General features: G+C 47.3%; 1 protein-coding gene across 1 annotated transcript; it reads left to right on the top strand.

The window, feature by feature from the left end:
• The first annotated feature begins 1,278 nt into the window (after positions 1 to 1,278).
• DYRK2 (dual specificity tyrosine phosphorylation regulated kinase 2) lies at positions 1,279 to 15,948 on the top strand. Its single transcript, XM_069584694.1, has 3 exons — positions 1,279 to 1,810; positions 2,410 to 2,558; positions 10,402 to 15,948. The coding sequence occupies exons 1-3, from the start codon at positions 1,762 to 1,764 to the stop codon at positions 12,001 to 12,003; spliced, it is 1,800 nt and encodes a 599-aa protein (XP_069440795.1). The 5' UTR covers positions 1,279 to 1,761; the 3' UTR covers positions 12,004 to 15,948.
• The last annotated feature ends 487 nt before the right edge of the window (positions 15,949 to 16,435 follow it).

Below are 16,435 nucleotides of genomic sequence, written 5' to 3'. Positions count from 1 at the left end.
CTTTGAAACACCCATTTGGGGGCATTTGCATAAAGCTGAGAGTGATGTTGCTGACAGGTTGCTATGACAATTTGCAAACAGTAGAGGGAATGGGTCCCCATTCTGATTTGAATCTGCACTAGCTCAGGCCTGCACACTTGATCTGGCCAGCGGCCGCAGAGTCCCAGGACAGACTTAACGGACCCAGGCCCCCAGGAGAACTTCAGAAACCAGGCATATCTTAGGAAGAAAGCGCAAGACAAGCTTCCCGCTTCCCGTCTCCCCTCCCGCTGAAGTAACAAAACCTGTGACCTTTGCACAAAGACCTGTGCCACAGACGACACGAGGCGGGTGTGAGAAGGGCAAGCAGTTTTCCCGTCTGCAAGGGAAAGAGAGGCTGTATATGGCAAAATAAAAAGGGAAATTCTCCACGTGTCTTGGATGGGAAAGGGAAAGAGACTTTGTGTCTCTGGAGGAGAGGAACTGAAGGTATCGCTTGGGAAGGTGTGTCTCTCCCAGTGGCCGAGCAGGGAAAGGCTCGGAGTTGTTAAGGAAATGGGAGGTGTCTCTGATGTTTATTTTTGCCTAGCAACCCACAGCCAGCTGCTTCCCCGGCAGCCGTCCACACGCGCCTCGCTGCCTCCCCTCGTCCTAGCGACTGGAGAGCGGTCATTTGGTGTCAGTAAACCCGGGAGGGAGTATGTGCGGTGGAGGTGGAGGTGGAAGCGGGAGGGCAGCCCCCTCCTTGGCCCACGTTCTGGGTCACCAGGCTAAGGCTCGGCTCTCCAAAGGGGCTAGACTTACCTTAGCCAGGTGACCCTCGCACAACTAAGTTATTTTCACGATCAGATGGGGCGATGGGGTGGTTAAGCCACTGGGACCCGGAAGGCGGGGAGGGGGGCGGGCAGTATTGTCTGCGAGCAGCCATTAGGTTCGGAAAGCTGAAAATGCATACGTGTTTGGGGAAAGCGCTCGGAAGGGGAGGGGGGTTTTCTGCAGTGATTTCGGTGGGAGGGAAGCGGTGGTGGGTTGCGCTGGGCGGGGAGAGGACGAGGCCGGGGAGGGCAGAAGGTCGTTAGCTGAGGCGCCGAGAGGAGCAATGCAGATGGCCGGAGGGGGAGGCGAAGGGCGAGCGGAGGCTGCGGAGTTTTCCGGGGAGTGGAGGGGTGTCTATGCCGAAGACTGGGGGCGGGGGCGAGCGGGGAGGGACTTCGGTGGGCGGCTGGGTGGGGGAGGGGTGGACGCGGGAGCGAGTGGCGCGGCGGCGGCGGTGGGGGAGCCCGGGGGCGGGGCCTGCCCGGCGGCGGAGGGAGCGGGGGCGGGGCTGCCCTCCTGGGCCGTGCGGCGCGCGGGCTCCCGGCGAGTGTGCGCGGGGGCGCGCCTGCGCGGGCCCGGGAGGAGGCTCCCGAGCGAGTCGGCCCAGGCGGCGCAGCCCGCCGCTCCCCCGCGCCCTATGCGAGGGAATCGGGGAGGCCCGCGGCGCGCCGGGGAGGGCGAGGCATGTGCACGGGCCGGAGGGTGCTGAGGCCGCCCGAGGAAGAGGAGGACGGCGGCGGCGGCGAGGAGAGCGGGGGGCTCGCGGCGGCGGGCCCGGGCCGAGGGGATGCAGCGGACTGTGTGTGTCTGACTGTAGCTGACGCGAGGCGGCGAGGAGGCGCCGGAGATCCGCCAAAGGGGCAACCAGGGGGCGGCCGCGGTGGCGGCCGCGAGAAGTAGCAGCAGGACGGGCGGCGGCGGCGGCGGAGACGGCAGCCTTGAGATGCATTTTCTTCTCCAGCGGCCATGTTAACCAGGAAACCTTCGGCCGCCGCTCCCGCCGCCTACCCGACCGGTAAGGAGGCCCGGGCCCCGCTGCCCCCGCCGGCCCCCGGGCCAGCCCTCGTGGCGCCGGCGCCCGCTGCCAGCAGGACCTCGAACAAAGTCTGCGCCGTGACTGGGCGGCGCGGGGTTCCCCGGGTGGACGGCGCGCCCTCGCCTCAGCTCATTGTTAACACGCGGGCCCCGAGGCTCCTCGGAGCGGAGCCCTCCGGCTGGACTGGAGCCGTTCCTGACCTCCCCAGTCTGGGGCTCGGCGATGCGGCGGCGCCCGGGTCGGCAGTCCAGTCCCGCTCCGGGCCTACGGACGCCCGCAGAGTGGACCGCCGGCCCGGCTCAGCCCGGCTCCCTGGCGGGGTCGCGAACTCGCTCGCGCGCGGGGAGCCCTACTTAACTTTGCAGCCGCCGGAGCCCCGCCCGTGGGCGCGCCGGGTTTCTGCGTCCCAGGCCTCCCGCCGCTCCTGGGGCGCTCGCACTCAAGGTCCCTGGCTCGGCCCCGGGGGAGAGCGGGCTCCGCAGCCTGGAGGGGTGGGGTGGGGCGGGGCGGGGCCACGGGGTCCCAGTGACTTTCTCCCCCTTGACCCTCTTTTGTCTCCTCCCGCGCGTGGCTGCCAGGCCGAGGAGGGGACAGCGCCGTCCGCCAGCTTCAGGCTTCCCCGGGGCTTGGTGCGGGGGCCCCCCGGAGCGGAGTGGGGACCGGCCCGCCCTCCCCCATCGCCCTGCCGCCTCTCCGAGCCAGCAACGCTGCCACCGCAGCCCACACGGTGAGACCCAGCCCGTGGGCGGCTGGGATGGGGACGAGGGGCGGGAGAGGGGCCCGGGGCACCAGCACCCGGACTTGGGAGCTTCTGCAGCCGGGAGAGGGGAGAGAGGTCGAAGTGCGAGTGTCTCCACGGCCCTGGCCAGTGGCCTTTCCGGGACGCCGCCCTCTGGAACTTGGGCGAGCCTAAAGCTGCAGCCACAAAGGAGGATTCGTGGCACGGGCCCCTCACTTCCCCTCCGGAGCCCGCCCACCCCTGCGCTCCTCTTGCTTCGAACTTCCTCCGGCTCTCTTTCCCCTCTTTTTTTTTCCCCGGTCCTTGCTTCCTTGAGCTCCTTTCCCAGACCCGATAAACATCCCTCCCCCTCCGCCACCAAGTTGGGTAGTGGATATTTATAGAAATAGATCTGTGTTAGGGTCAGCCCGGCTGTCCTGCCCGGAAAATAGATCCCCCAAAGAGCCTCGCAGGCCTGGCCTCAGCCAGCAGGGAGCACCGCCAGTTGTCCCCCGCGTGTGGAAGCATGTTTTATGAGTGCTACAGGTTTGAGCATAGCAGAAATTGTAATTAACATTAACAAAAATAAGAGCCGCAGCTGCAGTCAAAACAAGCCACCCCTGTAGGTTTCTGCAGTTGGGTATTCAGAAGGAAAGGGCCAGCTTTGCTTCCCAGGGAGGTGGGAAGGGCAGGGCACTTGAAAGGGCCAAGAGGGAGGTGAGAGCCCAGCACCAGACCCGTGGCTGCAGAGATCGGCAAGCTGGACTTGACTTCAGCGTGTACCTCTTTTCTCAGTCCCAGAGAGAGCCCTTGGATGGTGGCTGACAGCCTAGCAGAGCTGTGCACGGGAGGAGGTGATGGTTTCCAGGGTCTTGTTTACATATTCCTCTGGATCTTTCAGAGGAAACGCCTAAGATGGTGCTAAATGAGGGGCACTTGCTAGGGATATGGCTTTGTTTGCCAAGTGAAAGTTAAGTTCTTTTAGAAAAGGCCATTTCTAGCCTACACAGGGGTAGCTCTGAGGGTCATGTGCTATGCGGAAACTTGTTTATCAGGGGAGAATTTGTGAGGGAATGGCCAAAGTGGAATGTTTTCTGTTAGACCTGAACATCTGTGTACAGTTCCGCAGGAAAATGTTTTCTTGTTAAACCTTTCTCTCTCTCCTTCTCTGTCTCTCATGACACATCCAGACCCAGGGGCTAAGAATTCACTGCACAGAAGTTAACCAATCTGTGGGGGCTGTGGTTGATGGAAGGGAATCAGTAGACTGCTGATTCTGCCTGTTCTTGTCACCGTGATGTTTTAGTTGAGAAATTGCCATTGGGTTTTAGGTGTTTCAGTTTGTTTGTTTGGTTTGGAATCACCTGACAACTTGGAAGTATAACATCCAGTTTTTTTCCATGTCTGAATGTAATCACATGACTTGTTGTGACCTGGAAACGAAATACTACTTGGCTTGCATCTGGATTCTGGTTTAAGAGTGGGCTTTGCTTGATCAGAACCTCTTTGCAAATGAAATGTGTATAAGATGATGGAAAATGAAAGGTGACTACTAGAGGAGTAGTCAGTGGGAGACCAGAAATGAAAAGATACGTGGGTGCTTCTCAGCTCTCCTAATGATAGTGCTTATATTTTACTGTGGTATCTATTTGATTCACCTAAAACTTCAAGGTGCCATTGATTAGAAGCTTGGTTTGGAAAGTATGAATTTTGGTTCTGGTGGTTGTTTAGTTTTGATTTTATTTACACAATATTGCAGACTTCCTCAAATGGGTGAGTAAAAGGACCACGGGGTTTTATCTGGTTCTACTCCTTCATTTTTTGGATGAGGAGAGCAGACAAGTTAACTGGTTTGGTTGAGATGCCTGAGCTAATTTCAGTGAAAGCTGGAGCTAAAGCCCAGGCCCTCCTGAGTCCAGCTTTACATACTGCTTGACTGCTAATTCTAGGAAATTGAACTGGTTTCTTTATAAATGCACAAACCTTAAAGATCCATGTTTCTATATGTCTTTGAGATTTTTAAAAGTTTTTAGTTTTTAATTCCACAGCAGTTACAACTATGAATTGCTATTAATGATTGAGTAGGGGAAGCACTATGAAGAAGAAACTAGTTGCCTATGTTTTCCCTTGTGAGTGATGTAGTAGGTAGATAAATACATGACTATGAGAATTATAAACTTTGGAATTTATCTGGTGCATTGCCCTCTTGTTCCTTGTCTCCATGGATATCTTGTACGTTAGTCATTTTGTTTATCTCTTTTGGTCCTAAAGGCATACCTAGTAACTATTCTGATTCTTAATAGTTTTTCTTTTAATGTTTTATGGGGGATATTAATTTGCTTATTTAAAAAATTTTGAAATATTAGTATTGTATCACTTTTATAACTGTTTAATGTTTAAAGCACTCTCCAGTTACCAGTTTTACTGTTGTAAAATAATTGGAGTTGAAGAATGAATATTCCCATTTTAAAAAATAGTAGAGTTTGGTAGAAGAAAAGTAGACATTTGACTCAGGGCCACACAGACCATCCGTGTTTGAGGAGGAGCTAAAATTCTGACCTTTTTGGACTCAGTTCTATTCCCATAACACTATATAGCATTTCTAAGATGACTCTTAAAACTCCCAGAAATGTTAACACAGGGAAGTATGTGTGATTTTCCCTTTTATTTTTGGAAGAGATTAAAACTACCAAATTGGATAGACTATTGTTCTTATATAATTTTTAGTGCAAAGATGTTTCATGGTCAGAGAGGGCTTTTTTAGGGATCTCTGCTTTAATCCATACATTTTAGGTATCTAACAATTACATCCACTCACTGTTATTTTTAAATTCAATAGGCACTGTGCGAGATAGGCATTGGCGAAAAAGGAAAAAGCAAGTAAGAGGTTTTAAACATCCTTAAGTTTGTGGTATAGTCCTGGCCTATGTATTCTGGAAATGTTTTGGCATTTCTAGGGGTTTTCCCCCTTTTTATAGAACAGTTAATTGTGCTTCTGACCCAGATTGTGATTGTAGATTCCTATGGTGTTTAAGACAATATCCTCCTTTACTGGAGCCCCTCAAATGAATTTCCTTAACATCTGGAAAGTTTTTAAGATTCCACATGTCACTTTTAGGTATTTAGTTGATGCTATTATTGTTTAAACGGGCTGTCCTTGCCTCCACGTCTCTGCTTATGTATTGCAATCCTAACATTTTGTGACTTGAGTCACCAGTGACAAGTCTTGATTCCCTGGGTGTTAACTTCATGTTTTCTTATGAAGCTACAAAGGTAGTTGTCAAGAATAACTCAAAGAGGTGAGAGTTAAAAAGGAGTTGCTGATATACATTCTTCCATTCAGCAGAAATTGACTGAGTGCTTACTGTATGTTTGGATTTATGTCGATAAGGATGTAAAAAGATAAGAGGTGACCCCACCCTGGAACTGCTCACATCCTGGTTGGTATATCAGGTGTGAAAACAGGTGTGAAATGAAATAAGTGTTAATATATCAGTGCTCTGTAAGCATGCTGGAAGGGAAAGGGCCCTTTTCAAAGAGGAGGTGAGAGTTGAACTAGCCATTGAAGGGTGAGTAGGAGTTTTCCACATAGCCCACGTTAGCAAGGAGATTTCCGGCAGCACTTGGAAAGAACAGTAGGTCTAGCCCTCCTTTCAGTTCAGTTCAGTCGCTCAGCCGTGTTTGACTCTTTGCAACCCCATGAACCGCAGCACACCAGGCCTCCCTGCCCATCACCAACTCCCGGAGTCCACCCAAACCCATGTCCATTGAGTCGATGATGCCATCCAACCATCCCAACCATCTCATCCTCTGTTGTCCCCTTCTCCTCCTGCCCTCAATCTTTCCCAGCATCAGGGTCTTTTCAAATGAGTCAGTTCTTCACATCAGGTGGCCAAATTATTGGAGTTTTAGCTTCAACATCAGTCCTTCCAATGAATATCCAGAACTGATCTCCTTTAGGATGGACTGGTTGGATCTCCTTGCAGTCCAAGGGACTCTCAAGAATCTTCTCCAACACCACAGTTCAAAAGCATCAATTCTTCGGCGCTCAGCTTTCTTCACCATCCAACTCTCACATCCATACATGACCGCTGGAAAAACCATAGCCTTGACTAGACGGATCTTTGTTGACAAAGTAATGTCTCTGCTTACTCACTACTATACTAAGCACACTATGCCTTTTACCTTGTTTAACCCTCCTAACGCCCCTAATGAGGCAGCTTTGTTACCCTCTTTATACCGATAAGGGCCCTGAAGTTCAGAGAGATTAATTGCCCAAGGTCACATAGTTTGAAGTGGTGGAGCTTAGATTCATTTCCCTTGTGTCTAATTGAAAATCCCTGAACACCTAACCATTATGAAACATGACCTCACCGAAAAGAGAGGAATATAAAAGAGAGTGTGCTGTCTTCATGGGTCGTAGGGAATCCAGCTTATTATTCTCAGAGAGAGAGTGACAGTGGTAGGTGACACTGGAAAGACTCAGGTCATTTAGGCTCAGCATTTTAGAACCTCCTGTTCTTGCCTGTGAGTCCTTGAGTTCTTTGTGGAAATGGAGTGCCCACATGAACCTTAGGCAAAGTCAAGGGCAGTGTGAGTGACACTTTCAGTGGTAACTCCAGAAACATCATGGAGAGAAGAGGCGGTGAATTCTAGGCTTAGAAGCAAAAGGACACGTGAGGAGGCTGCTTCCGTTGTCCCAGTAAAAGATACAAGAACGCCAGGCGGGATAGCATGGCTAGAGTGGAGTGGGTCAGTTAGAAATGACAGTGGGGCTCCATGGTGACTTGGAAAGGTACAGGAGATATGGAGATGGACTGAGTGACTATTCAGGAGGGTGACTCAGTAGGTAAAGAATCTGCCTGCCAATGCAAGAGACCTAGATTTGATCCTCTGTGGGGAAGATACCCTGGAGAAGGAAATGGCCACCCGCTCCAGTATTCTTGCCTGAAAAATCCCATGGACATTGAAGCCTGTTGAGCTACAGTCCATGGGGTCGCAAAGAGTTCGCCACAACTGAGCATAGCAGCACAGCCTTTTCTTGTTCAGAAACTCAGGGTTCTGGGAGGAAGAAGTGGTTTGAGTGGAAAAAGTGTGAGTTGAGTTTGAGTTGCCCGCGAGGAAGGCAGCTGATCTGTAGTTGGACACAGGTGAGTCTTGAGTTCAGGGGTCATGGATCGGGCTTGTCTAAGCTGGAGGTGTTCTGGGAGTAAAAAGCCACGAGCAACTTGAGGCTTGAACCCTGGGGGAACCCTGGAACCCTCCTTGATTGCTGCTGTGGAGGAGACCAAGAGAAGGTAGTTGGTAGAGACTGAGGTCCTCCAATTAATTGGCAAACTCTAGTTCTAGTCACTCAGCTTTTGTGATGGTATTTTAAATTATGCAGAACATTAAAATTGCTATTATGGAAATGGAAGTCGGTTTCTGAAGCTCAGAATGTTTTACTTTGCCCTCTTTTTATAACTTCCTATAGCTCCAAGGTTAATTTTGTCCCCAGTGAAGCCTCATGCTTTCTTACTGTGTATCCTGGTGATGCTGGTTTTTCTTCTGAAGTCTCTCTAGGCTGCCCTGAAGAGAGTGGTTCTCTAGGAGACATGTATTTCTAATTTCAGGTCCTTTGATTCCTGATACTTGAAAGACCACAGTGGGGAGGAGGAGAGGTACAGAGAGTGAGGCTTGGACAAAAAGCATTAGACAAGCCTGTACTACGTTTATATATACATCCAGGACTTCCCTAATTCATTTTTATGAACTGCTTTGCTTTTGGCAAAGAATGAGGATAAAATAACTTGTCTAGCTACACTGACAGAAGATAAGTTCATTTAGCATAGAATACCATCTGTGAGTTTAGTAGAAGGGTTCAGCTAGAAGTCTTGCAGAAATCTAAGAAGTAAAATCCCTCAGTCAATGAAATCACACTTCAGACAGGCCCAAGCACTGAACTGTATTCTCCTTTGTTTTAGAAGATTGCAGAGAAAGCACATGCCTCAGATAGTGCATCAGTTAAAGAAAATTTGAAGGTCTTGGACTCCTAGTAAGATGGTCTTGGAATTTCATTTTGTAATCTGCTGCTAAGTCGCTTCAGTCGTGTCCGACTCTGCGACCCCATAGACGGCAGCCCACCAGGCTCCCCTGTCCCTGGGACTCTCCAGGCAAGAACACTGGAGTGGGTTGCCATTTCCTTCTCCAAAGCATAAAAGTGAAAAGTGAAGGTGAAGTCGCTCAGTCGTGTCCAACTGTTTGTGACCCCATGGACTGCAGCCTACCAGGCTCCTCCACTCTTGGGATTTTCCAGGCAAGAGTACTGGAGTGGGGTGCCATTGCCTTCTCCAATTCTGTAATCTAGGTAGTCCCAAACCATTTCTTGAATTATGATATTACATAGAGCACTTCTATGCATTTAGTGATATGTAAAGCCCAAGAGATAGGGTTTAGGAGATGATGGGAAAAACTGAAAGTTGAGGACTTCAGCTCGTTGACTGTATACTCCTGAAGGGCTGTGTGGCTAGACCTCAGAGAACACTGAATGAATGAGATGGATTGCAAATAGCAAGTTGATCTTTAAGCTTTCATATAAAAAAAAAAATCACCTGCTGAGATGCTTTTAAGACTTGTGAGTTATTGTCTGAGGCTGGCAAGAATTCCTAACTGGGAGGGGATCCTGGCTGTTAGTTTTCTTCCACCCCTCACCTCTTGGCGATAATAACGCTTGAGAGAAATCCCAGGTAGATTCTCTGTAGGAAGGCTGGGGCCCCCTGGCTTATGCCATCACTTTTGTTCATACAAGAATGTTCAGGGATGGCTTGTGTTCCTGAAATAGAAATCACTACATTGTATTCCTTGTTGGAAAGCTGAGTATCCCAGCAGCGGGGAGAAATACATGTTTTGAGAGAGCCAAGCCATTGACCAAAGGAAGGCCCGAGTGTGGCGGTTGGATTGTTGGGCTGGATGGCCTTAAATGGTCATCACAGTCAGTACAGCCCAGAGACTTAAAATAGGTTTGGGGTTTACAAGATACTACGGTGCATATCTACATGGGAATCTTTTCCAGCCTAAAAGTACAGTTCTCTGCTTCTGGATCATGTACTTTCCTAGGTGTAATTAGTTTGATTTGCAAGTAGTGGAGAAGAAGAATGAAGACAGCAGTGCTCTCAGAATAGAGCTAAATGCCAGAGATGGAGTAGTGAATGAGACTGGCCTGGTCCCTACCCTCATGGTAATAAAGAAGCTACTAGTGAAGTGTGAAAAATGTTGTAATCCGGGGGCGGGAGAGCCAGTAGAGTGCCGACGTGTTCATGCGGCGCTTTCTGTATCCTTTCATCTTGATGTCAAGTATGGGTTGAGTGGAATGTCTATGATACCATAGTGCCTTTGCTAAATATTAGGTAGAGAATGATGACCAAGAAACCTGATCTCTGCCTCCACTGAGAACTTACTCTAAGGACCCTGAAAACATGTACAGCAAACTCTTCGTTAGGTGCAGCAGTTCTGGAGTCCTTTCTTCTTTTCCAGATCCCTAGTTTCATAGCCATCCCCAGCCCCTCAGCCTCAGGGGCAGCAGTTCTGGAGTCCTTTCTTTTTTTCCGGATCCCTAGTTTCATAGCCATCCCCAGCCCCTCAGCCTCTTCTGCCTTTGTCTGAGGCTATCTGCGTCATGACGTCCACTCTCCCTGCGGCAGTGTCGGTGAGGTGTCTGCTGCGTGCACAGCTCTTTCCTTTGAAGAAACCTGATACAGACTGTACTTTCAAACCAGATTGGATTTCGTAAAGGTGGGGGTGGGAGCCAACTTATATAATAGCCCTTTTGAACAAACCGCTTCTGTTCCATTGATGTTCCCTCTCTGAATTCCAGATTGGCGGCAGTAAGCACACAATGAATGACCACCTACACGTCAGCAGCCACGGACAGATCCAGGTTCAGCAGCTGTTTGAGGATAACAGTAACAAGCGGACAGTGCTCACGACACAACCAAATGGGCTTACCACGGTGGGCAAAACGGGGTTGCCCGTGGTGCCGGAGCGGCAGCTGGAGAGCATCCACAGACGGCAGGGGAGTTCCACCTCTCTGAAGTCTCTGGAAGGCATGGGGAAGGTGAAAGCCACACCCATGACGCCTGAGCAAGCAATGAAGCAATACATGCAAAAACTAACCAGCTTTGAACACCATGAGATTTTCAGCTACCCTGAAATATATTTCTTGGGTCCAAATGCAAAGAAGCGCCAGGGCATGACAGGCGGGCCCAACAACGGTGGCTACGATGACGACCAGGGATCCTATGTGCAGGTGCCCCACGATCACGTGGCTTACAGGTACGAGGTCCTCAAGGTCATTGGGAAGGGGAGCTTTGGGCAGGTGGTCAAGGCCTATGACCACAAAGTCCACCAGCACGTGGCCCTGAAGATGGTGCGGAACGAGAAGCGCTTCCACCGGCAGGCGGCCGAGGAGATCCGCATCCTGGAGCATCTGCGCAAGCAGGACAAGGACAACACCATGAACGTCATCCACATGCTGGAGAACTTCACCTTCCGCAACCACATCTGCATGACGTTCGAGCTGCTCAGCATGAACCTCTATGAGCTCATCAAGAAGAACAAGTTCCAGGGCTTTAGTCTGCCTCTGGTTCGCAAGTTCGCCCACTCCATCCTGCAGTGCCTGGACGCTTTGCACAAAAACAGGATAATTCACTGTGACTTGAAGCCTGAGAACATTTTGTTGAAGCAGCAGGGTAGAAGCGGGATTAAAGTGATTGATTTTGGCTCCAGTTGTTACGAGCACCAGCGGGTCTACACATACATCCAATCCCGTTTCTACCGGGCCCCGGAAGTGATCCTCGGCGCCAGGTATGGCATGCCCATCGACATGTGGAGCCTGGGCTGCATCCTCGCAGAGCTCCTGACTGGTTACCCCCTCTTGCCTGGGGAGGATGAAGGGGACCAGCTGGCCTGTATGATTGAACTGCTGGGCATGCCCTCCCAGAAACTGCTGGATGCATCCAAACGAGCCAAAAATTTTGTGAGCTCCAAGGGTTATCCCCGTTACTGCACTGTCACGACTCTCTCAGATGGCTCTGTGGTTCTCAATGGTGGCCGTTCCCGGAGAGGGAAACTGAGGGGCCCACCAGAGAGCAGAGAGTGGGGGAATGCACTGAAGGGGTGTGACGATCCCCTCTTCCTTGACTTCTTAAAACAGTGTTTAGAATGGGATCCTGCAGTTCGCATGACCCCTGGCCAGGCTTTGCGGCACCCCTGGCTGAGGAGGCGGCTGCCAAAGCCTCCGACGGGGGAGAAGACGTCTGTGAAGAGGATCACCGAGAGCACTGGTGCTATCACATCCATTTCCAAGTTACCTCCACCTTCCAGCTCAGCTTCCAAACTGAGGACTAATCTGGCACAGATGACAGATGCCAATGGGAATATTCAGCAGAGGACAGTATTGCCAAAACTGGTTAGCTGAGCTGAGCCCCCCGATGCTGGTAATTCTGAAAGATACGACATTGCTGAGCCTTATTGGGTTGAAAAAGAGTAGCTCAGACCTGTTTTTATTTGCTTAATAACTCGACTCATTTGTATCTTTTCGGCACTTGTTTTAATGTAAGAAAGTTGTTTGTTTTGTTTTATAAAATACATGGGGACAATGCTTTAAGTTTTTATACTTTCTGAAACTGTTTTTGTGTTCTAAAAGTACGATGAGCCTTACTGTAATTAGTGTGGCAGAGTAATAAACATCAGTGGCAGGCCATTGATCACGTCATGACTGCCGCGCATCTACAGATTGGTGTCAGAGACATTCACTATGTCTTCATGGTTCCTAGTGTATTCTCCCCAAGGTGATTGCCTCTGAAGGCCGCCCCCCACCCCAAGCCCTTCTCTCTCCACACTCCAGGTTCACGCACAGGTGCAGCATGTCCTGCTTCGCTCTCCATCAGTTAGCTGGGTGGTAGTCATGGTGGGAGGAGGATGGTCAGGACAAAAATGGTATTGTAAGAAAAACTGCACCTTAGAGGTTTTTTTCCCTGAGATAGTGCTCAGAGACAAAATCCCCACAGTTGCAATGCCCAGTTAGCATTTTGACGTTCTAAAGGCTGGCCAAGCAGACCTGGTGGATGAATGGAAACACGTGTATCCCTCCAAATTCTCCAATGTGATCAGCGAGCTGTTTTGCAAAGAAGTCTCGTTTAACAGAATTTGGTTTTGTGCCTAAAATTAGAAATGTATTCCATGAACTAACTGTTCTTCCCTTCTCTTTGCTTTTCTCCCCGCTGTTCCTCTTTCACCACACATCTGTTGCTTGCATCTAATTTCTTTTCCTTCCTTCAAATACATATCCCAGACTGTTAATACAGAAAAGAGACATTTTTAGCTGTGATTATGACCATCTTTTTCATATTCCAATTTAAAAAAGAACAGCCTAGCTACTTAAGGTGGGGATTTCCGTAGTTCCAAAGACAGTTTAGCAGTCTCGAGTGCGTTCACACTTCAGGTGCCACAGTAAGGTTCTTTTAGCCTGGGAAAACATCACCTCTTTAAAAAGAAAGAGGGTTGAAAATCCTCTTCATCAACAGACGTCAATTGTCCTTGTCCAGCAAGGCCAATTTTAACAAATTCTAAGGAGGAAAAGTTCAGCCTCAAGTTAAATGGTTTGACTTACTCTATGCATCATTAGAAGAACCGTAGACATTGCATTCTTCTGTTTTATTTTACTTTCGTTTGGATTGCACTTGATTGTTTTTGTGGGAATGACACTTTACCTGGAAAAGTGACTCTTGAGAGTTAGGGAAAAGAATATTTTCTCCTCTGAATAATAATTATTTTCACAGTGAAAATTTCAGTATTTTATCACTAATGTATGAGCAGTGATACATATCAATTTCAAGGCACGTGGAAAAAAATTTAGTTATGTGCAATTTAATATAGAAAGATTTCTGCCTGTTTGGACAATAGGTTTGGATAGTATAAAATAGGATAAATACTCTTTTATATGCACAGATATTATTGTATGAATTGCCTGTAAATTGATTTACAAGTACTTAAAGCATGGTCCCCAGTGAGGCCAAGAAAGTTTCCGGTTAAGTTCTTTTAATATTAATCCTACAGTTTCTCTTGCTTTAAAAAAGAAAAAGAGTAGTTTTGAACAAAACACTTTACTTATCTTGAGGCTTTGTCAGTTGATGGTGGAGAAAAATGCTCAGGAAATATTACAGATATTTGCCAAAAAGTCAGTAATAAGGTTAGCTTATTAATAAGGTAGTGGTGTTGATATTTGCTTTACTATTTAAGGGTGTCACTGATAAGTTAATTTATACTTCTGTATTTAGAAATTCTTTCCCCTAGTCAAATTCTTTAGCCTCTTGTACACATTTCTGTGTAATCTGTGGAAGTGCAATAATGTTAGTTGCATTTTAAATGATGCTCATGTGATCAGTCAGTGGCTTATAGAATTTAAAGATTGTGTATTATTAAAATTTTGGCTTAAAGGCATAAGAAGTGTAAGACTTGCGGTGGCTTTATAAAACCATAAGCCTCTTAATGATGGTTAGCATCTGTAGGTCATTAAAACAAACAGAAACATAAAGGCTATTTTCCCCTTGCAATGCTTCTCTTCTGCCGTATCCACTCAAGATTTTCACTGAAATAAATGAACCTGAGCCTGCCATTAATACGAATTTCCCTATAGAATGATTATCCATGTTAAAATTTATAAACAGACTAATACTGCTTGTCTCCTCCCCCACCACACAGAACTGGTTCTTAAGATGCCAACAGTGCATTTGTGACTATCTTTATTCACAAATGTAACCGGAAACTTCTAAGCCAAACTAAAACGTGCAGCACTATGGGGCTCCCCTCCCCTGCACCTCCTAAATACAGTGAAATTTCCCTTATTCACAAAGAGCCACCACGTTCAGTGTTTAGTGATAGAGCTGCTTTTTAAGTCTAGCTTAATTATAATGTCAAAGAAAAAGACAAATGTTGCATCGTTGTGATTTTAAAACATAAATCAATGAAGGGCTCTGATAGGCTACTAGGAGTTGGCTTGGAAACAGTCCTTGGTCTCACAGGTTACCATTGTCTAGGGATATCTGAGCTGTTTTCAGATTCAGGAAGAGCACAGTGTGGTCTGGTCTTTGGTTGTGGTCTCATCAGGCTCCGTTTCTCGCACCCCCAGAGCGTGCATTACCACTTACGTGTATTGCTACAACAGTGATGCAAGACAGTGTCGATTAACAGTAGAGGAGAAATTGTGCCCTTAGTGATAACAATGTGCCTTTTGTTCTGAATGCCATGTTGTAGGGCATGCATTTTTTGGCCTCTTTAACTCTTTGAATACTAGGCAGTAAGAATGGAACCCACCTCTGCAAAGAGACATCTGTCTTAAACATCCAGATACTTACTGGCCTTAATAGAAACCATAAGGCGTAAATCATTGTCAGGCACCAAATAAGGTCACCACTGGTTAGTTAAACACGGAATTCCTATGTTTAAGGGGTTAAAGATGGTCTTTGTTGTATCTTAACATCAGACTGATTTTTTAAATGATTTTTTTTTTGTTATGCTAACACTAGACAAAAATCAACTGTATTTGTAAAAATTTACCTCAAACCATTTAATTTTATAGTGTGATTAATCCCAGGGCATTTGGTATGAACCAAAGTGCATTCCTTTTATATATGCCTGGCTCTAGTAAGGATGGCCAGGGATTTTTACAATTTGGGTGCAAGGCACTTAAGCCACTTTTAAACTTACTAGGTGGTTTGGAGTCATGTGGAAGGACTCCATCAGAATGTTAGGAAACACTTTAGGCATCAGTAGCATTGGGCCATATTGGAATCTTCAAAGTGTGAATTATTTTCAAGAGAGCATTCATTTTTGTAATTTTTTTCATCAAGAATATTCTGGTAAGCAGAAGACTTAAACTGATTTGGTTGGTAAAGGTTTTAATATTGCCCAACATAATGCTGTGGTAGCATTAAAAAAAAAAAAGTATTTGTGAACTCTGTTTCTTAGGGGCTTGTACATCTCTGCTATGGACACAGATAAAATTAATTGTAATTATACTCAGCTCAACTGCTACAGTTATGTCTAGGCAGTGGCTTGGGTTTCTATCGAGCAACAACTTAGACACGTGACTGTAATATGCTGCAACTGTGTGTACTGAAAATATGTGAAAATGGTTGAATGTGGACTGTGTATATATGTATGTAAAAATTTCTGTGAGATGCTGCTGTCGCCACTTAACATGAAATATGTTCTAGTGGATTTTAATCCTAGTGGCCAGTTCTATGATACTGTATGTATTGTACAGCTGATGACAGGAGTAAGACTGTTCAGTGAATATTTGTTAAATTTTATTGTCGTGACCAGAGATAATTTCAGAATAAAATTTTAATGTCCTACCTTACTTTTCTCCCCTTTTCTAACTGTAATTTTACTCCTGATCTATTTCTGGTGTTAGTCTTGGTCTAGTAGCCTGGAGAGAGCTTAGAATACAAATGTTTTTCAGCAATCACCAGTTATTTTTTTATTAGTTCCATGTAAATGTACAAATGCCAAGTCAGATAGGCTGGAGTTTTAGTTAGATCACTCTTGCTTTTTCTCAATGTGTTCTGTTCTTTTACCTTTAGTATTTTTGTGAGCCTCTGCTATATTCTCTATCTTATATTTAGTATCTTGTAGAACTTCAGATCTTTTTGTGTGTGTGTTTGTTTTTTAATTTGTTTTTAATTTTCAGGGCCTTGGGAGCAGAGTTGAAATTATTTCCCACGGGTCTTCATTCTTCCCTGTACTTAAAGTCCTGGTAAATTATTCTTAATGTGCTCTCACCAGCTCCCCTATATTTTTTTAATGCTTATGCTTTTGCAGTTCTTGTACTCGTGGTCTCTTTGGCT

This window comes from Ovis canadensis, chromosome 3 (genome assembly GCF_042477335.2).
Source record: "Ovis canadensis isolate MfBH-ARS-UI-01 breed Bighorn chromosome 3, ARS-UI_OviCan_v2, whole genome shotgun sequence".
NCBI lineage: Eukaryota > Metazoa > Chordata > Mammalia > Artiodactyla > Bovidae > Ovis > Ovis canadensis.
Note: the sequence above shows the minus strand (reverse complement) of the source record. Positions and strands in the feature narration are given on the sequence as shown.

Excerpts from the sequence above, each read along its gene's own strand:
- DYRK2 (XM_069584694.1), top strand. The coding sequence starts at position 1,762 with ATGTTAACCAGGAAACCTTCGGCCGCCGCTCCCGCCGCCTACCCGACC. Across the intron at positions 1,811-2,409 it reads TCCCGCCGCCTACCCGACCG|GCCGAGGAGGGGACAGCGCC; the intron begins GTAAGGAGGCCC and ends CGTGGCTGCCAG. Across the intron at positions 2,559-10,401 it reads CTGCCACCGCAGCCCACACG|ATTGGCGGCAGTAAGCACAC; the intron begins GTGAGACCCAGC and ends TCTGAATTCCAG.